The sequence below is a fragment of the Poecile atricapillus genome, chromosome 4 (genome assembly GCF_030490865.1).
Source record: "Poecile atricapillus isolate bPoeAtr1 chromosome 4, bPoeAtr1.hap1, whole genome shotgun sequence".
Taxonomy (NCBI): domain Eukaryota; kingdom Metazoa; phylum Chordata; class Aves; order Passeriformes; family Paridae; genus Poecile; species Poecile atricapillus.
In genome coordinates this window covers 64,008,229-64,035,477 of record NC_081252.1, presented here as the reverse complement: position 1 = coordinate 64,035,477, position 27,249 = coordinate 64,008,229, and the positions used below count along the sequence as shown (strand labels likewise).

Here is a 27,249-nt window from a genome sequence, read left to right as displayed (position 1 = left end):
AGTGATAAAAATCTGTATTTGAAAAAAAAAAAATTGTGACCAATACTACATATAACATGAAACAAAATTTACAATAGATTAAATTACAAAGAACTTTGTTTTCTAAAAGATAGAATAGAAATTATGCAGCAAAAATGGATTATTTCAAAGAAAATCTCTTTCAGTTCCAGAAACCTAATCTATTTGTTTTAAAAAGTTGAAATGAAATTTGCTTGCAGGTGGTAACCCTTCAAAACAAAAGCACAATCTGACAGAATAAACATGCATTTATTATCAAAATGTGGATGTACAGGTTGGAAAATACCATAAATGTTTGAAATTTTGGCTGCTGTTTAAAAGAAAAGGATTTTATGTTATCAATATATTGAATAAAGTAGGTTTCTTTCTATTCAAGATATTTTCATCCAGGACAGAGCCATGAAAACACAGACAAGTGTAACTTTTTAACATTTTATAAGACCTAGCTATGGATATGAGCGAATTCTTAATATTTTTAGTTCTCCTTACTAAGCTGCTTTTCAACTCTGGCTCAGTCACCCTGTTGTTACAAATAAAAAGGTCTTTCATTGCCATGGTTACCATACACAACTAATATGTCTGATCCTGCATCCACTACTGTCACTAGCAAAACTTTGACTTGGCCATGGTGACATCTTTTACTACAAAGCAGAACACATGATGTTAAAGAACAAAGTAAATACACTCACACTGCAACTTTTTCAAAGAGTTTCAGGTATTTAAATGAAATTATTCAGTGTTTGGCCTATTTGACACTACATTATTGTATTTACATCATGTACATCTGTTATAAACTCAATAGGAGGTGCTTAGAAACAGCTGTGTCCAGCAGTTTCACAAAATTTCAGACTGGACCGTTTCAATTAACAGAGAGATTGGGGGTAACGATAAAGCCTTCAAGATAAAGCAGGCCCCAGTACAACATTGTCTCTTGCAAATATCCAGGAATGTAGCAATCTCTGAGAGGCTGCCTAATGAATTGTTTCAAGTTTTCTTCCAGGATTTTGAAAACAAAAGTCACACTTACTTAAAAAACTGTATTTTGCTGCTGATGGTCATTTTTCCAGTGGCAGAGTCAAGAGGAGAGCAGAGTTGTACATGGAAAATCTCAGCCTGTGTATTGTGTGGGTTTGTCCTTGGCCAGGGATCCTGTTTTTGAGGGTTGGCTGCAGAAGAAGGGGTGTGCAGAGCGGAGCCTCCGTGGCCCTGGTGTGTGTCAGGGCTGTGGCTCACTAACTGCTGCAGCCTCTGGTGCAGCCGTGTCCCAGCAAATTGTTGTTCCTCCCGTCTTGGAGCTTCTCGTGGCTCTGAAGAGATGCTCTGCTGTCAATGCTGGAGGTCTGGCCACTTTGATCCTGCTGTCTTCTTAATCTGCCAGAGGTTAAAAACATTGATAGAGCTGTCATGCACAGGTAGCTGTACTGGAAGGACAGCTGCTGCCTGCCCTGTGGATAGCCACGTACTCCTGGGTATAAAACAGATTCCTGCACCATTTCACCTGTATCAACTGCTTGAGCTTTATAGCTGCCGTTTACCATAAACACTCATGATTGCTTCCTCCTAAATATGTGCAATTAGGTCTTGGACAAGTCCTGCTCCCCTTACAGCCTGCCATAAAGAGCCAGCAGTGGAGAATGCTTTCTGTGGCTTCAGCACCTCTGCTCAGACTGTAACTTGGTAAAACCTCCAGGCAGCTGGAGGTGGATGAAAGCTGTTGACTGGGCACACAACAGCATGTCAGCCTCGTCCTACCAAATTATCAGTAACCTTCATCAATAAAAGAGAAAAAATTAAATAAGAGTATTTTCAGTATTCCTCTTATTACTTCATGTTATCAGAGTCTCATGAGTGGTTTCAAGGAACAACAGCAACAAAACCCTATATTTAAAGACTGCAAAGTTATCTTCTCTTTACATCATTTTCTAGAAAACAGCCCCAGTAGCACCTGCAGACCCCACCAATTGTGGTATCAAAGAGCTTCTCAGCATTTCTGCTCAACAGCAAACTGTGTGATTTTACTGTGATTTATGTCATATTCAGTATTTTCCTCCAAACACTGTGTAAATACTTTCAGGAAAGATTAATGGGGAAGCTATGTGGTGCAAACCTTATTTATTTTTTTTTTTTAAATATGAACAGCTACTATTTTGAAGGATTTTTTTCTCTGACTGTTTCTTTTCTCAAAATGGGAAATAGTATTCCTGAAAAAGGCACCAAGACTTGTCACCAGAGACACTACAGAAGAGCTCTTTGGTACAGCAATTATAAAAGGTATATATGCTATAATGAAAAAAAAAACCAACAAATCCAACTTTTTAAGTAATATAGAATAACTAGAAAATAGTCATTAAAGGAAAAGCATGCAAAAATCAAATTTAAAGGGTCAATTTCAAAGTCTTAAGTACTTCCAGGCGGTGTAAACAATATGGAGACACCATACTGAACACACATAAGAGAATGTGATGGGACATGAAAATACTGTAATTAAACAGATGAATAGAGGAGGCTATTAAAGCAAAAAATATGGGAACACTGTGTAAAAGGGCAGACACATTAAATGAAAAGCTTTAAGGCAGACTGAAAACAAAAAATTAGAGGAACAAATTGCCAAAAGCATTTTTGGTGGATTTTTTCAAGTGCACCAGAAATTCAGTGGATATCATTGAGTCTATAGGTCAATGTATGAGTGAATTATTAGAGGATAGCAGAGAAAATAGGAGTCCCAGGCTGACATGCTGAAGAATTATCTTCACCAATGTTGATGACAAATGAGCTTTGGAAGATTCCTTTCCTTATGATAAATTTGTCCATTGTCTCCAGTTAAAACATCAGTGAAACAGCTTTGGAACCAGTTGCTTAAATTAATATTGACAAAGCATCAAGACAATGGATTTTCACCCAAGGACTCTAAGAAAATTATAATTTTTGCACAGCTGAATGGAGAATGTAACTTACTCTTCAAATTGTCTTGATTGTTTGTTGGTTTGGAGTGGTTTTTGTTTGCTTGTTGGTTTGGGCCCTTTTAACAAGATCTTCAAAAAAGATCCAAGAGTCTACCAGGAGAGCAATAGAGTTTGACTGGAGACTTGAAACATCTCAGGATCTGAGCTACTGGTACAAGACTAATGCATTTGTAGGCATCAAGAGAAAAGACTGCAGTGCTTGGAAACTTATGTTGCAAAGTGTGGGTGGCAAACCTTACAAACTGCTAAATAGTGCAGTGAGAAAAATTTTGGCTCTGTCTGAGGAATAATTGCATTGGTCTGAGACACGCAAGTGCTTTCTCCCTGGAATTGTATATTTCCTTTGTATGTAAAATGCTGAAAAAGAAGGCATTTACTGCACTGTTCAGTTTAAAAGGAAAGTAAGAATCCTCTCAGTAACAACATGAAGCAAGAAAACACCAATTTTTAAAATTTATTTTGAAAACCTCTCAAACTGGCACAAAGGCAGAATGCATGTAAGGAGGACAGTGGAAAAAGGAGAGAAATAAAGCCCATGCTGAGTTCAAAAGATATCTCTGGCCAGCCTCAATTTTTTCAGTCTCTACAGAGGTGGTTAATAATGCTGATTTATTTCCATTATTTTCTTTTATCATGTTCCTACTTCCCAGGTCTACTATTGAAACAGAATATGGGGATTTGGAAGTGCTAAAGAAATATGTTGTTTTAGCACTGCTTCACTGTATTCCCTTTTCAGACATTATCTTTCTCTGTATCTTGATTCACTACACATATTTCAAACTCAATGCAAGCAATAGGTTATTAACCTGATGATGAGGTAAAAAATTAACTGCTATTTAACTCTTTCATAATTTATCAATCACTTTTTTCAGTTATTAAAATTGCATTAAGGGTTTCACTCTAGGGGTTTAGTTATTGTGGGCACACAAAAACCTGCTTACCAGTGTACTCCTGGGGCTGGGAAACTGGACTAAGAACCAGGAGATGCTGATTCTGTTTCCACCTCTGTCACCCTTTGGACAAATTGCAGCACTTTTCTGTGTATCTGCTTCTCTCATCAGATGTCAAGGCAGCTGCTGTCAAGAATGATGGAAGCTGAGAACTTTGTATCTCTAAGTACTGCTCTGTGTCTCACAGGTCTGAATGAAACAAGGAATTGCAGTCTGGTGTCTGTGATAATTAGAAAAGAAGGTGGCATGCATAATCAACGAAAATGTAATTATACTGAATGTATAATTATGCATGTATGCATTATTGAATATATAAAAATACAAAAGTAAAGAGAACAGGCTGGCTAAAAGCTAGCATGGAAAATAAAATATTGAACAGAAAAAGACTGCAACAACTACAGCAGGACAGAATGAAAATCACAAACATCTAATGAAAGCCAGTAGGAAACTTGGGACCACCAGGGAATTGCTTACAGCTCAGCTTTGTTCTCTAGATGAAGAAGAATATTGAAGTTTGTCTTTAGGCTGCATAGTAGGATAAGTTCAATGACAAAGAATGAAAAGTTGCCTATTCAACATAACTGTCAAAACTGCAGATTTGTTAAGACTAAGCCCTCCTCCCAAAGCACTGCAGTTTCAGAAAAAATAAAATAAGGCAATTGGTTTGTATTTCTCTCTAGCTCAAAACTGCAGACTCAGGTGAAGACACAAAGGAATGTGTGTGCACGGTCTCCTCAGTTAAAATATTGGAATGTTACAGAAGTGCAATTTCTCTCTTTTTGGTGTATTCTTGATTCTTTGGTGTCAAACCCAGAGCACTTTTCTGTCAGATGTTCAAAGCTTTTAAAAAATGTGAGTACCTTGACATGTTTCCTGTAATCATGGCAAAATAAATGCAGTCTGGGCCAGTCTGTTCAAAAATGACAATAGTGCAATAAATCATTTGTAGGAAGCTGTTCTCCAGTGAATGACTTATCTTGCTTTTAAGCTGATGCAGCTACAGGCTGTGAAAGCTTTATAAAGGCCCAGGGAGAATGAATGGATTGATGGAGACTTTGTGGTGGATCTAAAGCAGGTACCTGTTCCTGTGCTGAAAAATGTTAACTAAGAATAAATAATAAAATGTCCAGCTATGGATAAAAAAGTGAACAAGTGGTTCCAGTGGATATAATCATATGGAACAAAAAAAAAACCTGCAGGGGAAAGAGGATGAAAATGAGTTTGAACTGTGTCTGTTACATTTATTCCATGACAGTTCTGTACAGATATGTAAGTAGTCTCAGAGGCAATTATGCTGGGAACTGAGTGATTCTGCTGAACCAACAGAGTTTTCCTTCTCTTCACCACTGATCCATGCAATATTGATAGTGTGTGACACTGAATGTTGCACAGACTCCTCTCAAGCAGCGAGAAAGAGAGAGGCTGTACCAGCCACTGCAGGAATGCATCAAGAGCAGTAACTGAACCTCCAGTCAAATCCTGGCTGTGTCTGTGAGCCTGTATGAGCCATGAATTGGTTTTTAAGGTTCTTATTTTCTCAGTACTCAGATATCATAGTAGCATTCCTGCGGCATTGATTTCTGATGCTGGATCTTGAATCTGGTATCAGTCAGTGGAAGGGAATTCAGAGAGGGAAAAATTCTAGGTCCAAAACCACTATAGCAGTACAGAGCATCAGGCATTGCAAAATGTATTTGCTGTGTTTGAGGGTCGTGTGGAGGCTGTTACACTGCCTGTCCCTCCTGGCTGCTTGCTCGGTGCGTGGTGTCACCTTTGTGCAGCTGAAGCATCCCTCAGTGGGTCCTGCCAGGCTGTCAGGATGAAACTGAAGCCTCAGAAATGCAAGGAGTTGTTTCAAACGGTGTGCCTGCTCTCAGCAGCCATGAGAGGACAAAAGAGACCTTCTACTGACAAAAAAGACCTCAAGCCAGGCAGAGCTGCCCCTCCCCTGAGACTCCCACACCCACCACATCCTAAAGGAAAGATTTTATTCTGAAAAATCTGCAAGTGAGTTTGCCAATGTTGCAAATCAAGTGTCCTGAGTGTGGAGAAAGCAGAACAGTCTGAGTGGGCAGTGCATTTGCTTTGCCATTTCTAGATTTAGGATTTTACCTTGGTTTCTTGGTGTTTCACTTTGCTAGAGAAAACAGATGCTTTTGCTTTTGGTCTGGGGTAAAGAAGAGTGTAATAAAATGAATTTTAGAAAGTAGTTTTATTGTAGGAAACAAAAGCCTATTAATAAAAACTTTTACATCCCTTGGGATAAGTCCCGAGGAATAGATAAACCTGTGGAATATTTATCCCAGTTATTCTTCACAAGGGATGGGTACTGAGATCAGAACAGATGAGGCTTGTCTGTGTTGACTTTTTGAAATTCATGGATCCTGATGGACAGTTTGCTAAATAGTCAGAAACCCATCTCAGCTGTATGATTTAACAGCTACACAGAAGTAATGCTGATGGCTTGTGCAGATGGCCTTGCTGTAAAGCTAATTCTGAACATGTTGGAATCAGTGCAAAAAAAATGACTGTGTCATGAGGAATGACTGTGCTCCAGAAGGAACTATTTCATCTCCATGTCTCTGACCATGTCATGTGTTTTGTCTACTGCACCACAGATACAGAAATCACAAGGGGATTAAAAAATAAACAAACAAAAAACAGTAAATGTCCTAATGTCCAAATCCCATATTTTTAGAATTAGTTAGCAAATAACATGGTACTGGAAACATTTCTTTCTCAATAGAAAAGATCTAGCAATGACATTTTGTGAAGGATTTAAAAGAAGCTGGAAAGAAACAAAGTCACTATTTTTTATATCTCAGACACAGAAAATAGAAACCTGGAAGTTATCCATATAACTTAAATTGTTGAATATTATCACATTGAAAAATTTTCATCCAAGTAATTTTTACATATGATATAATTCTGTAGAGGGACTTCATAAAATAAGAAGATCCCAACAGTAGCAATCTCTCACAGGGATCCTGTCAGAGCTGGGGACACCCAGAGTATCCAGCCAAGATGGGAGCAAGTTGCAAGTTGATGGAGTAAGAGGCATCTTGATGCTGAGGGCAGTCAAGGTCTCAATTTGGTACCCACTGCTCTGTCCCACTCTTTGTTTCTAAGTTTAATTTTAATTTTTATTCTGTGTGGTATTGATGCATCCAAATTTATATACAAACATAGCCAAAGAATGCCTGGAATAATAAATCACAAGTGATCAACACAATTTCTTCCTCAAGCTGGTGACTCTTTAACTATTCCCATACCACCACTGCCTGTCCCTGAACACAAATAATTTGTATGGCTGATAACTAAGCACTTTAACCAAATGGTCTGGAAATTGCTCACTAAGGAAATGGAAGTAGTTAGCAGCTGCTTATTGAAACTGGCTCAAGGTTTGGTTCTACACAAAAGATAATATATAAACCCAAAGAAATTATAAACCCAAAGAGTTTGTAACACTCCTGTTACAAATTCCAGCAGTCTGGAGCTCAAAAAACTTTATCCCCATCCATCTCCTTTATTTCTAGTCAAAAGGTATAAAAAGGAAGTCTTAATGGGACATTGGAGTCTAACTGTGGCAATAAGATTTGCTTATTGTGGAGTACAGACTATACTCCTGTGTTACTCACATTTTTAAGTGGTTTTATGCAGAGAAACGTGTGCTAGAAAGAATAGAAGTATTTGGACTGTGAGGATTCAAGAGGACTCACACTGGGTGTGATAAAAATTATAACCTCAAAGCTGCTGGGTAGCTTGAACTTCACATGTTGGTATAACCCTCATGAAAAGGGATATGTTTTGGTTTACATCTCAGTCCTAAATAATAAGTGTCCAGTGGTCAGTAGGTGGTTGACAGGTGGAAATTAAAAATGTTGGTCATACCAGCTCATATCCTGCATCAGCTCAGCCTGCAGCTCCAAAAGGACTCTTTTCCCTTGGCTTGGCACTGAGGAAAAATGTTCATAGCACCCATCATCTCTCATGTTTTAGCCACAAAAAGAGTCACTTCCCCAAAGTCATGCAAAACCCGATCATTTATAAAACCCCTGTCTAAGTTTTATAGCAGCTCATGTGCTTCAGTAAAGCAGACATATTACAAAAACAGGGCAAGATTTTGGCAGTAAAATGTAGGTCCTGAAGCACACACACATCTTTTCAAAAATAATGGGCTGTATGCATGTGTATCTCACACTCCATCCTGAAAACTTCAGCCATTATTTTTCTGCCATCACTTTAATATCAAGTGCAGGCAATGATTGTGGAAATAGTGATAACAGAGCATGACTTCTGGGACAATAAGCAGCTTGGCTTGTCATCTGCTTTCCTCTGTCAGGAATAAGAATGGACTTTGATACACACAGTCACTTAATAATTTTCTGCCTACATGTTTTAAGGTTTCTCTTATAAATTGGTTCTTGCTGCGTTCTATTTTTGTGAAAATGGAAGAAGCTGGCAGTATTTTACAATTGTAAATGAGTGTCACTCTCTTACATCTCCTTTATTCTGCTCATTAATTCTCTTCTGTCAGGTTTTCATTCAACTATATCTTTTAGTGAAAAGGTGAAATAAAGAAGTGAGCAAAGGACCCTGATCAAGTTACTTTTTAACTGAATAAGCATATTGGAAAGAGTATTTTTACATTTTAAAACAAAATATCCAGAAAATTTATCATAAATTTGTCTGAAAATTCCTAAGTTTGCTTTGTTTCTTAAAAAGTTAGCAAAAAGGAGTCTATGAGTTGATCAGAAATTTAGACAATTTACTTAATTTACACTTTCATTCATAAAGAAGAAAATAATAACTTTACTCAGTGTAAATCTTATGGAATAGAGTCAAGTTTGTCCAAATATGATGAAATTCCCCAATTTGAGAAGATGTGCTCTAATTTCATAACATATAACAGAAATTGTTAATCCTGCTTAAATTACCTGGTAACCTGAACATCTCACAACTTATTCATCCACTTCCTATTCCCAGTGGTACCCAGGACAGCTCTCATGACAGGCAGCAAATAGAGCAGTGCATGGGAAGGTAATTCTGTATTTTGGACATTGGTTCCATTTGCTCCTGAAGGTGAGGATCAATGCATGGGAGCTGAGTGAGTGGCACAGACTGCCTCACATCCTTATGGCTAATCTCTAATCTGCAAACCAGAGCTGTTGTGTTCCACCTGCTTGTTGGGCAACCTTTGGTTATGATAACCTCTGAAATATGAAGGGATTTTCTTCAAAGAGTGATTTTGGCCTGGGAAAAATTGTGCCAGGGATGACGCTAACAATGGAGCTGTATGGAAGACTGCCTGTATTCTAATTTAAAAATTGGTAGAAAACAGCAGTGAAGGTGGAAAATGCAGGAGAAGGAAAAAAAAAAAAAGGAGTAGAAATGGAAGAAGGAGAGTTAAGCCCTTTAAAAATGAGGAAGGATTCTAAAGAATCCCAACCATGGAAATCTAATTAATTAAACTAAGTAATTATATGGCTAATTAAAAATATCTCAAAAGACAGCTTATGTAGCTAATGTCTTTTTTGGTTTGTTTATTAAAAATTCTTCTTTACACCTAGCAGAGGAGCAGAAAGCATGGGAGAGTTAATAGTGAGCTTTTCTTCAATTTCTGCACAGAGTGATCTCAGAAGTCTTTTCAGGAAAACAGAAATCACTGAAAAGTGTATGAATTTTCTAAGCATTTCTGAGTAAACAATGAAGACACAATCTTGCTCTGTGCCCAAGGAAGCTTGGGGCAGACCAGGGCAGAATTAAGATGCTGCTGAAGCAAAGACAACACTCATCACTTATCACTCAGCAAAATCAGAGTCACACAACTCCAAAGTGAAAATCTGTAAACTTAGATAATTTCCCCTTGATCTGGAGCAGACTCCTGCAGAGTCTCAGGTTCTCACTGCAGAGAACCAGTGTGTGCAGAGCAGCTTGAAATGGAACACAATCCTCCCTGCTGTCTGTGTTACAGCTGGTGTGTGTTTGGGAAACCTGGGTCCAAGCAGTAGCTCCATCTAACCACTAGCCAAGAGTGAATGTCGTGAATCTTTGGCACTTCCTTGCTAATGTTTACAGTTATGGCTTGCTTGTTCTTGGTCTCCCATGGATATGGACACACACTCAAGTGCATCTGGCCCACAAGTGAAGTTTTGTGCTGCGTGAGATGCCCTTGACTACCTGAGGCAGAGAGGGTGGTCAGACCACAGAGCACCTGTGCCTGCAGAACTGACGTTTAGAAATTATCTGAGTGCACCAATGTGGGATGGATTTTATGCCAGCTAACTGCAGACAACTGAAAGTTTAGTTCATGCTCTCTCTACAGGGTAAATAGAGTCACCAACCTGGATTAATTTCTTTGGGTTTAAGCTATCTAATGTATGTGTCACAGATCAATCTGGGGAGATACAAGTCTCTCCTCACTGAGTCCTAAAGGAGCTTAAACTAAAGAAATTACATTTAGATATATTAATTTGAAGGGATACAGGCTTGTTGCATCTCTCGAAAAACATATATGCCTTCCCTCTTTGAGAAACAGCTTCAAGGCCCTTCCTGTTTAGTGGCTTTGCAAGCTCACCACAGACTGCACTGCTTAACAGAGCTAATTTACTTCTGGATTAGAGTAAATTTGCACCCACACAGTGCAGGGGTGCAGAAATTGAATGGTCCCATCAGTCTGTAACACAGCACATGGTGATAAACTCTGCCAAGAGCTGGGTAATGAAATCACCAATGAGAACAGGGGTGCCATTGCCTGTTCATCCATGCAGATGTGCCTGTAGCATATTCAGGCTCTGGCTCTGCCAGCAGCAGCTTTTCTGCATGACTTGGTCTGTATCTTGAAAAGTACTTTGTCATCTAATTCCCATTAATTTCAGATATCTCTGAAAAACCTTGTGTACAGCCTGTGGGGTAGGAGTTGCTCTGTGTCTAACCACTATTTAAGTCAGTTTGTCTTTGACCTGGAACATGCTCTCTTGGTACCAATTGCTTTGATAGAAACAGTCAAAATCTCAGGTGTGTTTTCCTAATACGCTGTGATGTATGTGTCTCGATAGCTCAGTAGACTACCAAGTCATTATTCAAATAAATATATTTTAACTCCATTTAAATTTAAATTAATGATATTCAGACAAAAACTTATGCTTTATTACAGCTGAATGTGAAAAATAAAATTTGGGGGGCAGTATCCCCATGGTAGCACACACATCTTCTTTTACCACCGTCACTCATGGCATTTTCTGCCACCCTTTCCAAAAATCCTTGGGGAAATATTCTTAGAGTTTGGATAATTGATTCAAGCTGATGGCTTCTGCTGAGTAATTACACTCAGTAAATGGCTGTGAATATAATTTTCTATCAACCAGCAATTTATAATCAAACCTAGTGGGCTCAGGTGCACAGCGTGAGTGCCATGTGAAACACTGGTATGCAGAAGGCAAGTGAAAAATTGTACTGGGTGCTATAGTGTGTTGACCTGCACTGTCTTGAGATCTGAGGTTTATTCTGGGATTTGATAAAGTAAAATAAGAAAAGATATTAAGTAAATAAATGAAGACTTCAAATGATGTGCAGTCATTTAAGAAAATGTGACTACATCAACTGATTAACACTAACATTAAAGCCAGGTTTAGATGAGTAAAATAGGTGTATCTTAGAAGTGGGCTATTGTCTGTTCAAGACCAGGTACATCCTAACCAATGTCTGTCTTGTTCAGCCACATTTTAAAATGTGAACAAGTTTTCTAGTTTAAAATGTTTGCAGATCCACATCTACAAGGAATAGGAAAGCAGCTATGAAATTTCCCAATAGTATACTGTGGTTTAGACCTTTTGGAATGAGAGTGAAAATATTTTCTTTCTAGTTAGCCAAAATCCAGTTTTAGGACTATAGGCAGCTGTGCACAAATAAGGATATTTCTCAGCAGTGTGGGCCAATCATCATTTTCAAAGAAGATATTAATTTCCTAGCCTGCCTTTGGTGTGTATCCTGCAGGATGTAGGCTCACCTTTTTGTTCAGCTACATGCAGATGGACAGATTACATGGAGGTCAAGGGACCCACTCTGTAGCAGTTCATGAAGAAATGCAGTCTGCAGTGTGAGGAAACACACTGGAGCAGGGGAAGAGTGTGAGGGGGAAGCAGCAGCAGAGACAACATGCCCATGTGCCCCTGTCATGGAGGAGATAGAGGTTTTGGGAGTCAAGCTGAACCCAGAAAAAAGGGAGGGGTAGAGGGAAGGTGGGTTTAAGATATGGGGTTTATTTCTTACTTTCCTGGTCTTTTAGTTATTGGCAACAAATTGAAATAGCCTTCCCCAAGCTGAGCCTGTTTTGCCCATGACCGTAACTGGTGAGTGATCTCTCTCCCTGTCTTTTTCTCAACCCATGAGCCTTTTAAATGCATTTTCTTTCCCCTGCCCAGCTGCAGAGGGCCATGATAGAGTGACTATGGTGGGCACCTGACACCAGACAGGGTCAGCACACCACTAAAGTCAGTCTGGCTCTGCCAGACAATTATTTGACCTGACAATAAACATTCTCAGGCAGGCATATATACATCTGGGAATAGGCAGGTTCAGCCCTGCCCTTCTCACAGCACCAGACTTCTGGGAATTAAAGGCCATGAGTTGCCAGGGAGCAGCCACAGCCTGCACTCACCTCTTTGCAGGCTCATCTCTCTACACCTATTGCTTACGTAAGATTTCTCTGCAGCCCAAAACTTCGCTTCACAAGAGGTCAGATCAACAGTGCAGCTCTTTCACTCCCTGTAGGATGGAGCCCCCAAAAGGAGACTGAGCCAGGAGTTCACTTGTGATTGCACAGCATAATTTGCAGCCTTCCATTAATCACCAAACCTCCCTGTACAATGTGTGGGAAAGGTGGTGCCTAGCACAGGGATCCCCAGAAGCCACTCTACTGAACACCATGTCATCCAGGCACCCACAACAGGAGCATGGACTGAGCCCCAGGTGGGACACACAGGTCTTCCTAGAGAATGGGGGATGTGTCCTGGAACACAGAAATGGACAGTCTGAGTCTTCCCTAAATCTCTTACTGACCTAAGTCTCATTTCTTTCCCGTTTCCAAAAGGATATATATACACATACATGTTGCCCTGAAAACTAAACCTTCTGATCTTGTTTTCATAGTTTTAGTTACTTTCCCAGGAAAGTAACTGTAAATGTAAGTATTTACACATTCCTTCTAAGAAACATCTTTGATGGGCGTTTCACATGACCAGTGTGATTGAATAGGTGATAATTTAGTTATCTAATCCCTGGTCATTGTCAAAAATCTATAAGTACTGGAGTCAGAAAATAAAGTTAATTCTTTTCCTGTCATACCATTGGGACATGTTGGTGTGAATCATTACGTGTCCTTTAGCGACACACACATACTTGCATATATGCAATACATGCATACTTGTACATATGTACAATTTATATGTATGTTTATTGTTCAACCCCTGTGCTATTGTGAAGACTTTATAAAAATGGAATCCTTGTAAGCTGTGAGAAGCCATAAATGCACATACCCAGCAATTCCACCTAACAGAGATTCCCCTCTCTCACAGTGGCCCATTTCAGACACTAGTGCATGCTGTCGAAGAATAAGCTGAATGGAGACAAATGGCTGCTGTGGCATATTCCCCTCACTTCTGACATTGCCCGATTTCCTGAACCAATGACTGCATCAGAAGACTCACATCTCAAGAACCTTGATGGATTTTTTCCCATGAATTTCTTTAATCCTCTTCTGAATCTTTTTATATGTTTAACATCCAAATCACCAATGTAGCAACATGCTACATTTCACAGAAATGAATGTTTTGTTTTCTTATAAACCTACAGCCTGATAACTTTGTGAGCTTGGGTTACCACAAAGAGTGAATAATCATTGCTTAGTCATCTTCTCAGTAAGTTTCAGAATATGTTTTTATTTTTCCCATTTCTGTCTTTTCAGTTTCCACTCCTCTGAGTTTAAATTAGTTCAAGTTTTTTAAACTCTTCAACATGACCCATATCACCCCCCTCACCAATCCTGTTTTTCTTGAAACCTTCCTAAGTCCTTTTAAATCTTTTTTGAGATAAGGAAGCAGAGCTGTACACAGAATGGAAGATGCAGGTATATGTATATGAACATATATTTATCTGTAGCTGTTTTTTGCAGGAACATATCTATACCTTTTAGTCTTCCACTAAGCATTGTGCTATCCACAGTCTTTTCAAATGCTCCCTCCTTCACAACTGAAGCTAATTTTGAGTCTATTATCCTAAAGGTTAAATTTAGATATTCTTATTCTGACTGTATTTGCGTTTATCAGTACTGAATTTGAGCTGCTATTTTCTTACCCTGCAACTCAGAACCATGGCTATCATTATCTACTGGATTAGTTGTGACTATTCTGGTATCAAAAGTGAACTTTGTGACCTCACCATTCACCTTCCTTTCCAACTCATCTATGAAAGTATTCAACAGACACATGGACATCAGAGTGACTGGCAGTAATAATGTTATCTCATTACTGGCATTGCTTCAGCAACTGGCCACAAACTGCTTTCTTAAACAGGACAAGGAGTTCAGTCTTCATGACTCAGTTTATGGAGCCTCATAACAAGTGAAAATGTATGTTAGTATGCAACATAAAAAGAGATGAAGGTAATTACCTCATGGAGGTAATTCTCTTTGGCAATGGAACAGTCATGACCTGTTATGCATCCTTTATTTATCACAGATATGATTTGTCCCCTGTAACCTGCTTAAAGGTAAAATATTTGGTACTCAGAATTATACAGTTAATTATACAGTTGTGCTTCCCCATCCAAAGTCTGAGATGTACAAATGAAGACTCCTCTTTCCTCTGCCTGGGAACTGACTTCCAATTTTTATGAGTTGTATTCGTGTTCAGTTCTCTGTTAATAGAAACTAATTTCTGGCCTCCAGTGCTGAGCATCTGCAGCTGTTTTCCTGATCCTTCCAGGACCACATTTCAAAATGGAATGGAATATGCACCCCCATGCAACTTTCATTCCCAAAGTTGGATGGGGAAGTGTAGCCATTATAATGATATCATTACTTGTTTGGGAAAACTTTGACCATTTTTCCTGGAAGACTTTTAAAATGAGGTTCCAGACACTCATTACCCTTTGTGGTTTGGTTTTTTTCCCCCTCCATGAAACTGTGAAGTGAACAAATTACTGAAACAATGGCATTTGTATGACCTCCTTTCTCCAAAAAAAAGTGAATTTGAAGGTACACCTATAGAAAAATTACCAGTTTGGACTTGCTATGCTAAAACTTTTAGGTAACATGGTTCACTAAGAAGAGAGCGACATTTGGATTGATAATTCTAACCCAGTAATAATGGGCAGGAATCAGAGGCAGAAGTGAAAGAGCTCATGTGACAAGCAACAGTTATTACTGCCCAAACACAAACCAGGTTCAATCACATTCAGAAAAGCATCTTTCCAATTGCAAGAGCAATCTCCAAAAGCAGACATTTCCATTACAAAAGGGAGAAGAAAGGTTCAGTAAGAGCAGTGCAACCAGTAGAAATGCTCAGAAAGAAATGGATTTGAAGTGAATTAAGGCCAGCAGAAGGGGCAATAAAAGGACTGCAGTCTTATCAAAAAAGCATTCAGATATTAGAAGGATTATGATAAATATCTTCCAGAGACAGTAAGTGACATAAAAGACATATTATGAAAAATACATTCAATGAAGTACACTACAAATCATTATGAATATTCAATTTCAATCAAACTAAAATGAAAGAGAGTACTCAGGGACTCTGGATTTGAATCTGAAAAGACAATTAAAAGAAAAGAAAAAGAACTAAAATGAGAGAGATAATAAGTATTATCTTATTTAAAAATGCAGAGAATATTAAGTAAGATTTTCACCTACAATATGGAAAAAATCAGACAGCAGGATTTTATGCATCTTAATATGCTTAAAATATGATCCCTCAAGTTTTGCTGTTTATTCTGGGAACAGAGATCTGTATGTTTGTCTCGAGCTGTTCAGGATCATTTTTAAGAGAACTAGATATGCTCAAATGGTAGGAATGATAGCAGGAAAAGTGAGAGTAATGCAATTTGTGGCAGATTTTTTAGTGTGGTAGCATTGAACAAATACTGAGAAGAGGAATAAGGTGTATAAATATCTTAGGACAGAGACAAGTCTGTTCAGATCACTGGGACCATACAGCTGAATATCATAACTATGATACTGAAGCATACTAGTATTAAGTAAAAAAAATCTCCTAGTAATGTTTTGAAAGTTTTTACTGGAATTATTAAAAACATGGATATTTTCCTAATCAGTTCATTGCATTTGTTAAAACAGTTTTTCAGAATTCTAACCAATTTTTATGTACATTGGATGTATGAAATACATATTCTACTCAGTAAAATGAGGATGTTTGATTTTGCTTTCTTTAGTAGGCTGATAATTTTGATTAAATTTGTGAAGCTTCCAACTTAAGGGTTATTCTGCCTGAGAAGAAAATATTTGTTGTGTTTTCTTCCTTGTCCTTTGTTTTCTCACATCTTCAATCTTAAAGGCATCTTTCAGGGAGAAGAGGCTCAGGACCATAAAGGGTAAGAAATATGATTTAATTACAAGCAAATATCGGGTCTTTTTCTTAATTTCTGGTCATTTCAGGTTTTAGATATTCATAAAGAAATGTAGTTTTATGTGAAGATCTGTTTAGTGACAACAGCACAAAAATAGCAAAATAATTTGTTCTCAGCTTTTTAATAAAGCTGCAAGCAGAATGTGGCTTTATCTCTACAATCTCCCCCATCACAGCCACATAGACAGAATTAAAAAAATAAAAAAAGAAAATGCAGCCAACAGCTTCTAAATGATATCAAATTCTTGAAAAATTGCTGGCAAGTCTATGAAAATACACATTAAGATACTGGTGCTGCATTTCTGGATAGAATAAAATATCTATTCACAGAAATGGAATTAAAACCAACATATAATTATTTTGCCATAAAAAGGAGCCAAACAGATCCCTGAAACCTACTTCAGACAATACATTCAAGCTAATCAGTGTGTGGACCATTTTTATATCAGAGTTTGTTTAGTTTATGTGTTCAAAACTAAGAGACTACACTGACACTTTTAAGAATAGGAAACAAATCCCACAAAAGGATTTTCCTGTTATTTTACTTTGGATCAGGACAGTGTGTGTCCCTGTCTTTAAGGCGCTGGAAGATAAGGTCACCATGGTCAGATGCCATACTCCCATGTCATATCAAAAGACACACACACACACACACACACACACACACACACATGCATGCATTTTAATTTGTAGCTCACATCCACTGAAATATTCAACAGAAGATGCCCTCTGATCACGATGGTGTAAAGGATACAAATCTAATTTATTTTATCCACTGCTGAAAATCACTAACTTCATGTCATTGTCCATGAAACCCTTGCTTAAAACAGTCCTACAAATACCAGTTTTCCATTACTTAAGTACAGAAAGCAATAGAATAAAGAAAATGTGCACATTCTGTCTCTGTCTTCATTAACTGAAACTTTTAATATACCTCAGTCTCTTCCACTATGTTTGAATTCTTTTTAGCACAGTGAGCCTTTTGTCTACCTCCCCCTGCTTCCCTTGCCTGCAGTCTAAGAGTTTCTGATAGTCTCCTGAGCTTCTTGACAAGAAAGCAAGTATGACACATTGCAAGATTTGCAGTGTCTGTTGCAGGACGAAAGACACACAGTGGAAAAGAGGCTCTACAGCGTAGAACTACCATCAAGGCATTCAATAAAATCAGATTTTGCTTTTCATAGCAGATCTTTTACAAGTATTGGATTCCAAGATGTTGTGGAACTGAGTTAACAACAGAAAATTAACTACATATTAATACCTGAATTTATGTTCCTCAGTTAGAAGTATCTGAATTTTTTCCTTGAATCCTTGTAGTCTGGGGAATCTAATTTTTTGCCTTGAAATACATACTATTTTTTTTTCCATTCTTTATTAGGATTTATGTAGTGTTCTGTGACACTGAAGTGAACTGAGCAGGAGTCTTAAGTGACAATAAAATTTAGATTTTTGCTGCTGAATATAATGAAGATCTAAGGAAATACATAGATAGTTTCAACAGTTACTACGTAGAGGAACATGGAAGAGTACCAAACATCTGGCTTCATGAATCTGAGATGAATTTAAAGCCCTGTTTGGGATTGGCACCTCACCTAATGATACAATCACATTTTAATAGGTATTATATTTGTAGGAACAAATGGTTCATGTCTTTCAGCATCTACAGCTGTTCTTAAGAACTTGATAGACTATGTGGCTTTGGAAACCCATGTAAGCACAACCTCAGCCTGTACATCCAGTCCTGAGGGCACAGAGGTCTAAGGAAACCCACCCTGAGTTCCTCTAGTGAATACTGTGTAGCTTCTTCTGGTATGATGGTATCTGTGCCTGCCATTGCTAGTTTGTTCTCATTGACTTGAATTCACTTCACTCTTCAAACATTTGACATCTGCTTCCTCCCTTCATAACACTTTTTTCTTTGAAAAATATTGCAGAAGTCTCTCTGTCTTTCTTAAGTTATGATGCAATTTCAAAGAGAAATGGTTGTGATCTGGCTTTAGACAATGCAGGATCTGTGATAGGTCTATACTAAATATTCTTCCTTTACCTTCTCAAAGCCAATCAAGCAATGACCAAAATACATGCTTTTCTGATTGAAGTGCATGTGGTTTACCTTTTGCTTCCATTTTACTTGAACTTGATTTAAACTTCTTGATCTCTCATCAGCCTCTCAGAGTTCTTTATAGCTTGTGTTGTTACCATAGTTGTGCAATATTAAATGAAAAAAAATTCCTATACATAAAAAAGATTCAAGAATAACACAGTAAAATCACAAGAGAAATTGTTCAAGGTAGTGAACACACCAATGAGATTTTGAGTGTCTTACAAAATCTGGTGTTCCAACTTCTAGAAATTGCTGCATATTGGATATGCTCCATATATGACTCCAAAGCAGGTGGGAGACTAATATCTGGAAATTAATTACTTGTATGTGCAGTTTCTAGGAAACTCATTGAATTGATTAATCAATGTAATATTTTTCCAATCCTGCTATTATGATCTTAATAATTTTGTTGTTTTGTGAGTTAAACTACAAATTTCAAGTATTCATTAGTTCTCATTTAGAGAATCCCCCAAGGGGCTGACTTGGTCTGGCTTCTCTTCTTTATGACTTTTACAGAAACCAATGGCTTTCCTGTGCTAGACATCATGCAAAATAACATAAAGAATCTGCTGGACCTTCCTTTTCTGTCTAAGACCTTGTAGTTTCTGTGAGCAGTCAGTATCAGTCATAGAAATGTCCCAGAGATTGTAACAGGAGGAAAGGTAGATCATGGCATAATTTCCTTTGTGCTATTGTGTGAACTGTGCAAAGCTGACAGTTCCTTTCTCAGTTTTAATTACAGAGACATTAATTACCTGTATTGTATGCATTAAGTAAAATGCATAACTTTTTAATTAATTTTTTAACATTTCACAACTCTATTAGAAAGGTTTGCATATATAATTAAGTCAAATAAAACATGGAATACACTTGAATGAAATGTGATAATTTGACCAAAGACACAAACAACTCCATTGTTATGAATTGTATCTGCTAATACAAAAGGGTCCATAATGACTGCAACTTAGAGTCAGTAAATTACAAGAAATACAGTGCATTAATTGAGCCAGGAAGATTACTGATACCCTTGGGAGTCAGCTTGTGCTTCTGTCAACCCTGACTGATGCTTACATTAGAAGTTACTGCTTCATGTCTGGCATGGCTGTAATATTTAGCTTTGTTGAAATAGTTAATGCTGAAATAACTTTTTTTTTAATAGTGGGGAAGTATGAACAGTTTTTCCAAGTCAGAACAGTGCCATTTATGTCATTAAAACTTCATGAGTTATGACTTCCCTTGGTTTTTTTTGAGTTGTGAAAAAGCAGTACCTTTTATTGTATTCCTCTGCTTAATTATTGACAGGTTCTCTGGGGAGTTTCAGTAACATCTACCTTATATTTCTAACATACTTTAATCACAAGGTCTTCTGCTTGCTTGCAGGGATGCAAGAACTACAAAACCATCACATCAGAGACTATAAGAGGAAGAAATCAATGGAAATCCAGTCTTTTAGGCTCTGTTGCTGTGATCATTAATCACCTTCCCTTACACTGTGAGAAAAAAAATAGTTCTCAATTTAATTTTAGTACTGAATTCTAAAGAGGCATTAAGAAATGCACTTACTTCTCTCTGTTGAATATGATGAATTCTTTCCTAACGGTTTCCAAGCACTGCTGCAGGTGTACGTTCTTTAAAAAACAGCATGAATAGGTTGATTAAAAAGATGAGAAATCATAGACAAAAATCACAACAACACAAACAACACTGAACAAAAAGGCTTATGAATGAATGCTATCAAGAGGCATTTCATAGACTCATTAAATTGGGCTGTGATAGCACAATCAATCTCATTCTTTTGAAAGAAGTTCCCCACAAAGAATTCCTGAGGATTTTTACATCTGATAGCTCTAGGAAGAACAGCTTGCATGAACATTCAAAATCATTAGGAGTAGCAACGTAATTTGTAAAACCTCACTGAAATGATAATTCAAGTCTGGAAATTATTATTAATCTGCTCGGTACTCTTGACTTTTCATACAACGCATCTTTCTACATGGGACACATTAGTCAAGATTGGAAGAGACAGCTTTAACATATTTATAAATAACAAGACTTTTCACTGCATATTTTTCATTTTTGGTAGTAGTAGCAAATAAATACTCTTTGTAACTATTTGTCCATGTGTGGGAAGTGTTTTTCGCAACTGGCAACACTTTTTCATACTTTAAATGAGCATCTGTGATAATCTTAAAAATTATTATAGCTTAAAGATGTTGTTACTGCTTGAAAAAAATGGTTGCTTTTCATCTTGCTTTGGAGATGATTTATGCAACGTAAAATGACAGATAGAGAGGCTGAGTCTATTTTCAGAGATGATAAAACAGAACTTAACTGAGTTTGCCTATTAGAGTGTAAACAAAATGCCACTGACTGCAGTCACAGACCCCATCTTACCAGTGGGCAGGTTTCCTTAGCTCTGTCTTTGGATTTGTTTTTGGCAAGTCGCTTTTTCTTTTTATGGAGAGGCTTGGACTCTAAAATCATTTCTTCAAGTTCAAATGTGGGATCACAGTTCAGTCTTCCTTTCTGGTACAAAAGGATTCAAAGTTACTCTTTGAAGCATCCTTGTGCTTTTTAATTTGCTTGGCAAGTGTTAACAGCAGTAATAATGAACCAGCTCCTCAATCACATCTGTAAAATGAAAACTCTCTTTTTAGGCCTGGAGTGATGCTCAAAGTTTAAATAAGGGAGATAAGATAAAAATCATATTATAAAGCAATTATAAAGAGTTAGATCCTCTTCCTAGTTATAAACAGATCCACTCCTAGAGTGACTAAAGTTATGTTACTCCATAAGAGAGATTAATCTGGCCCAGGGTCTTCATCAGAATATCAGTTAGTGCTATAGAGCATAAATGACACTGGTAATAGTGCAGAAGAGCTGAGGAGCACCCCTGAGACCTTGCTGAAATCTGATTATCTGAAGTGCTGCAGTGGATTCATTTACTTAGATGCTGTCCATGAGAATAAAGGAAGGAGCAGGTCTGTTTTGGTTAGCAGCACTTATACAAAAAGGAGTTCACAGTATTATAGAATCCCAGGTTGGAAAGATCTCAAGGATCATCTGGTCAAACTTTTCTGGTCAAAACCACAATCCCCAGTCTGGACAAGATAGCCTAGCAACCTGTCCAGCTGAATTTTAGGAGTCCAGTTTTAGGAAATCCACTGTTTTCATGGGCAGATTATTGAAATGGCTGATTGCTGTTGTGTGAAATTTTGCCCTTGTGTCCAACTGGAATCTTCCCAGGAGTAACTTGTACCCAGTACCCTTCGTCTTTTCCATGTGACTCCCTGTAAAAAGGGAGTCTCCATCTCTGTAGCTAACCTTTAAATAATGGGACATGGTGATAAGATCTCCCCTAATCCTTCTTTTCTCAAGGCTCTACAACCCCAGTTCTCTCAGCCTTTCCTATTATGGCCTATTTCCCACTCCTCTGATCATCTCTGTGGCCCTTCTCTGGACCCTCTCCAGCCTGTCCACATCTTTTTTGTGTACTAGGGACCAAAATTGAGCACAGTATTCCAGGTGTGGCCTGGCAAGTGCTGAGTACTGTGGGGCAATGGCTTCTTTATTTCTGCTGCTGATGCATTTGTTGATGCAACTCAACATCCCACTGGCTTTCTTTGCCACGGCAGCACTCTGGTCACTCATGTTGAGCTTGCTGTCCACCTGGACCTCCAGAGCTGCTGGAGCTGTTCCTCAGCTGGGTAGACCCCACCCTGTGCTACACCCCTGGATTATGTTTTCCTAGGTTTAAGACCTTACACTTGTTGAACTTCATAAGGTTCTTGTTAGGTCTTCCTGCAGGTAGTTCTCCCAAAGTGTCACCTTCCCCACTCAGCTTGGTGTCATCAGTGGACTTCCTCAAATACATTTGATCCCATCATCCACATCACTTGTTAAGGTGTTGTGCAGATCCATTATTGATCCCTGGGGGATCCCACTTGTGACAGGCTGCCAGTTGGAGAAGGAGCTGTTTTCCAGCTCCTCCAGGGTGCAGCCCATCAGCCAGCTCCCCACCCATTTCATGGATCACTTTTCTATACTATAACACATAAATTTTTCAGAAAGGAGGCTGTGGGAAACTATATCAAAAGCCTTCAAGAAATCCAGATAAATGAGAGCCACTTGCCCCATGTCAACTGACCAGGTTACTTTGTCATTGAATATGATAAGGTTTGGAAAGTACCATTTGTCCTTGGTGAATCCTTCTTGGCTTTTCCCAGACAGGTGCTTCATTCTAATCTATTATTCTTTTTCTGTTCTATCCACTTTCTATAAAGGTTTTCCTTACCCATTACACACATTACATAAATATTTTGGATTCTCCATAAAAAAATGTTATGTTAATTTGTGATGCTTGAAGCAAATTCTAAGATTCTTTGTTATACCAGGAGGTCCTTCACAAAAACAATTTGAATTGTATAGTGGAAGATGTTAAAAGCAACCTGTTCTCCTCTGGGACTTCTGAGAGTTCAGTCATACCCTTGTCACTGTCAAGGTGGAAGTACTAAAATAAGTCATATATAAATGACAGATATTTTTAGTTACCAAAGACACTAAACATTAAAATCACATCAGAAGCTACTTGTGTAATTTGTGATGTCCTACAATGAAACATTTGGTTTAGAGATCTCTCCATCATTTTTATTCCTAGCAAATTTTGTATAGTCAGAGCTTAATATTTAGATAACTGATGCTTTTTCCTGCATACTATCCAGTCAGCTTTAGTAGAACATATTTGGTTTTTATTACTGGCACTTTACAGATTATTTATATTTATTAATAAATAAGTAATTCCTTAGGTTTCATCAATATCAGTTCCTTCCCTGAGCATCCATAGTTTTTAGATTTGACTGAGTAGTTAAAAAATATATCACTTTGATTCTGAAGCTTTAAAAATAAAAAAAATTATATTTAAAAAAAAAACCTAACAACAATTTATGACTCCAAGCTGAAAATGTAGAAACTAACTAAGCCATAAAGAAACACATGTGCCAGTTAAATAAGAACTATGTTTATGGAATCAAACTATAAGGGAGACATTAAGCTATGGGACATTGCTCCCATGGGTTTCCCATGTGCTCTCCTAGCTGTAGAAGGCAGACAAGCTCCTGACAGTCATGGCAAGCTGTCAAAATTTATAAAACTCTCTGGCTTCAAAACACTCTGCAGGTCACAGGGCCCCAATTCACCTTCTCACCAAAGGCTGAAAAACAAGAAATATTTTGTTGTGTGGCCCCAATTTATCAGTGAACATTTTGCTGGTGCTACAAAGAGAATGTTCCTGGAAAATGTGTGACCAAACTTGGTCTCATGAAACAGCAAAGTTTCCATAAAAAGAAATGTTGGGCTAGAAAAGGCACTTTGATTCTCACCTCAATGTTTTTCCTGACACACTCTATCAACCAGGTGGAACAAGCCCTGCAATATCAGACTATTCATAGAAGAGTCTGGTAGAGCTTGTAATGGGACTTTCAGATTAATCTGGATAGATAAATTAAACATTTTACTCCTATTTCCTTTTAAATGTAGAATATCACTTTGCTTCACATATTACAGATTTTCCCTTCCGTTTTATAGATGCCTGCCAAAACACAAACAAAGTGAATTCAAATGTGTAAAGAAAATCTGTCTTTGCAGGGTCTGAGAGTCTTGGAACCCCATATATGTTGTATCTTTGGGTATGGGGAACTGGATGTCCCTTATAAAGTACTGTGTTGTGAAGTTTTCCACGTGCTGATAACTGAGGATTAAATTTTAGCCAGGAGTAGGAAGTGTAAACAATCGGTTGAGTTTTGCCTGAAAAGCAAGTCCACCCCTCTGATATCCTAAAGAGCATCTAACTTCAAAAAAGGAAAAGAGGAAAGCCAGTCTCCTGTCATGTTGTAGATCCACACACCAGGAGAATGGAGTCCAACAGGCCAAGAAGGGCTTTGTTCTGCATTGCTCTGCCTGGGACAGCAACCTCAGTGTAGGGGGGACCCTGTCATGGAACTGCAATTATTCCAGCTGCATGGACATCAGGTGAAAGAGTCGTGGCCTGGTAGATATGACATTCACCTCTCCGTGTCTCTTGCACGAGGATTGAGCCAAGAAGTGGAAGGAAGGACTTTCCTCACAGGTGAGCATTGCTCTGGAGAGCCTGTAAGAGGGACCTGCTTGCCTTTCCCTTCTCCTGTTGTGCTTGTTACCTGCTGTGTTCTTGGTCTCTCTCCCAGTTCCCTGAGGGAGACGCTACTTACCCACCCACAGCTTTCTTCTCCTGCAGGATGTTGCTCCCAGAGAGGATCTGGTCAGGTGCCAAGAAGCCCAGCAAATATGGAGAGCAGTGTCTTGGCAGCACACCTGGCTACCTTTGCCCCATTAGGCAATGCTCTCTCTCACCTTTAGCATCTGAAGGGTTGGATCCTGTCCCCATCATGTTTATCATGAACTCTAATGTGCACCTGGATGAAGTCAGGTTCTACCTATTCTACCTTCCTCATCTTTATTTACAGTTGCATTAAAAAAAAAACAGAAACAAACCTTGGTATGCTACAGATATGTTGTTTGGACAATAATTACAGTGCAATATGACTGAAGAAAGTGAAGCAGCATATTAACTCCACAGTCATTGTTTTTTATTCATGGCACCTTGAAAATTATCAAAAAGCAACTATACAGAAAATACCAACAAAATGGGACCACAGGAAAAAAGAAACCACCAGATTCCCTCACAGAATAGGGATGTTTTATTGCGAGAAACTGTCACAAAGGAAATAGGTCAGCCTTTTGGAACACTATGTTTTAAGTGAAAAAGTAACAGCATACTAGGATGTTAAGAAGTTTTCCAAATGTTATTCAAATGTCTAACTTTCACAGCCACAACAGTCTTCTTGGTACTCTTTGTCTCGGAATTAACTCTGGCAATCATTTACTCTGACAGCTGAAATGCAAAGTCTGGAAAAAGTTTTCTTTTATTTGAAAAGGAATGAAAAGTGAGCCAAGGTTAATTAGTTTTTGTTGTGATCTATTGAAATGGGACGAATTTTCCCTTAGCTGTGACTGAGTAAATGAAAGTAGAATCCCAAATAAATCACTGAAGAGCAATAAATACAAGCATAAACAAGTAAAACGGCAGTGATAATTAAAGTTGGAGTTTACAAACACTATTCACCTGGAATATCGACTTACGTTAGGAACAAAGCCTGGGGTCACAGCTTTCTCTAGAACAGCATCCCAGTTGACATCAGCTAGGTATGGAGAATTTTGGATGTCTGCAAGGCTTGAAAGGCGGCACTCTGGATCCTTAGTGAGGAGCTGTGATCAAGCACAAGGCATTTTCTAAGGGACTGGATGCCATATAGAAGAGTAAATACATCACATACAGAAATTATATGATACATATTTATAAGGAAGAAAATAGCTAGGGAATCTTCTAACAGATGTTAGAAGTCCCATCTAAAAAAAAAATTAAAAGTAATAACTCATAGGATATGAGTACAGTTTAATTGCCACCAGATGGCTGTTGCAGGCATGAAGTGTATAAATGTATTAGCAACAAAAGCCTGCTTACAAATACACAAGAGCCCACACAAAATGAAGCACTACAGGTCAATGCCATGCAATAATTTGTATTTTCTCTTTAATATTTTGGAAGTTACACTGACCATCCTGGCAGCAGTTAAAATTATCCACCTCACTGCTCTATCTATTCAAAACTAGATTGCTAATTGCTGCGAAAGACATATTTTTTATTACTCTATTCAGACAATCACAAATATTTCCTGTTTAAGTATCAATATTGATGATCTTAAATACCTAAAAGAGACAGATTTTTTTTGCAGTTTGGCCAGGCAATTAAAGCAAACAAAAAACTGAGATTTTAGGAAGAACAATTTTTAGGGTTGGATGCACTCAGAAAGAGCGCTTCCTTGTAGCCTAGTGATGTTTCCAGCAAAGTGGCTCGACTTTTGTTGTTGCAACTATAGTAACATGGGACAGGAAGAAAAACAGCCATTTTAATTTCTAATCTCCCTATCTGGAAACTGCATCAGAAATTCAGAGGGCAGAGTGCTCCTTCCCTCCCTGTTCCACTTGCATATCCAGAACTGGGGGGAAATGGGGTCAGGGCAGAGATGAGGAATTACTGATCCCCAAACATTTACTATCACTAATGAATCAGCTTTAAAATAAAAGAGATATTAAATTTTTACTTCTTTGAAGCCATGAAAAGCCTGAGTCTAAGCTTAAGAATACTGGATCTTCTGAATAAAAAATATCAACCCACTAACATTCAGAACATCCTAGATATAAGCTCCGTTCTCTTATCCTTGAAATATTGACTACCTAATGTGTGTGTTTGTCTGATGCCTTTTCCAGTGTTGGAGGGGCTTCTGGAAGAGGAGAGAACAGAGGACAGAAGGTGTTTGTGCTTTCTTACCTTTTTCAGTAGTGCTATCATGCCCTTGCACCATGTGGATGAGTAGTGAACTCTTTCAATCTTGAACATGTTGAGTATCTCATCAATGGGGGTGGCTGAGTGAATTTCATAGGGCCTCTGGGATAAAGTTAAATCAATATGAAGTCAGCAA

General features: G+C 38.1%; 1 protein-coding gene across 1 annotated transcript in view; it reads right to left on the bottom strand.

Moving 5' to 3' along the window:
* Positions 1-1,250: 1,250 nt before the first annotated feature.
* Positions 1,251-27,249, bottom strand: part of STK32B (serine/threonine kinase 32B) — a 154,582-nt gene continuing 128,583 nt past the window's right edge. The window contains exons 8-12 of the mRNA XM_058839041.1: positions 27,099-27,215; positions 25,850-25,975; positions 21,068-21,199; positions 20,237-20,301; positions 1,251-1,389 (exon numbers count right to left, since the gene is read on the bottom strand). Of these exons, the coding sequence (XP_058695024.1) occupies positions 1,251-1,389; positions 20,237-20,301; positions 21,068-21,199; positions 25,850-25,975; positions 27,099-27,215 (579 nt within the window). The remainder of the gene's footprint in view (positions 1,390-20,236; positions 20,302-21,067; positions 21,200-25,849; positions 25,976-27,098; positions 27,216-27,249) is intronic.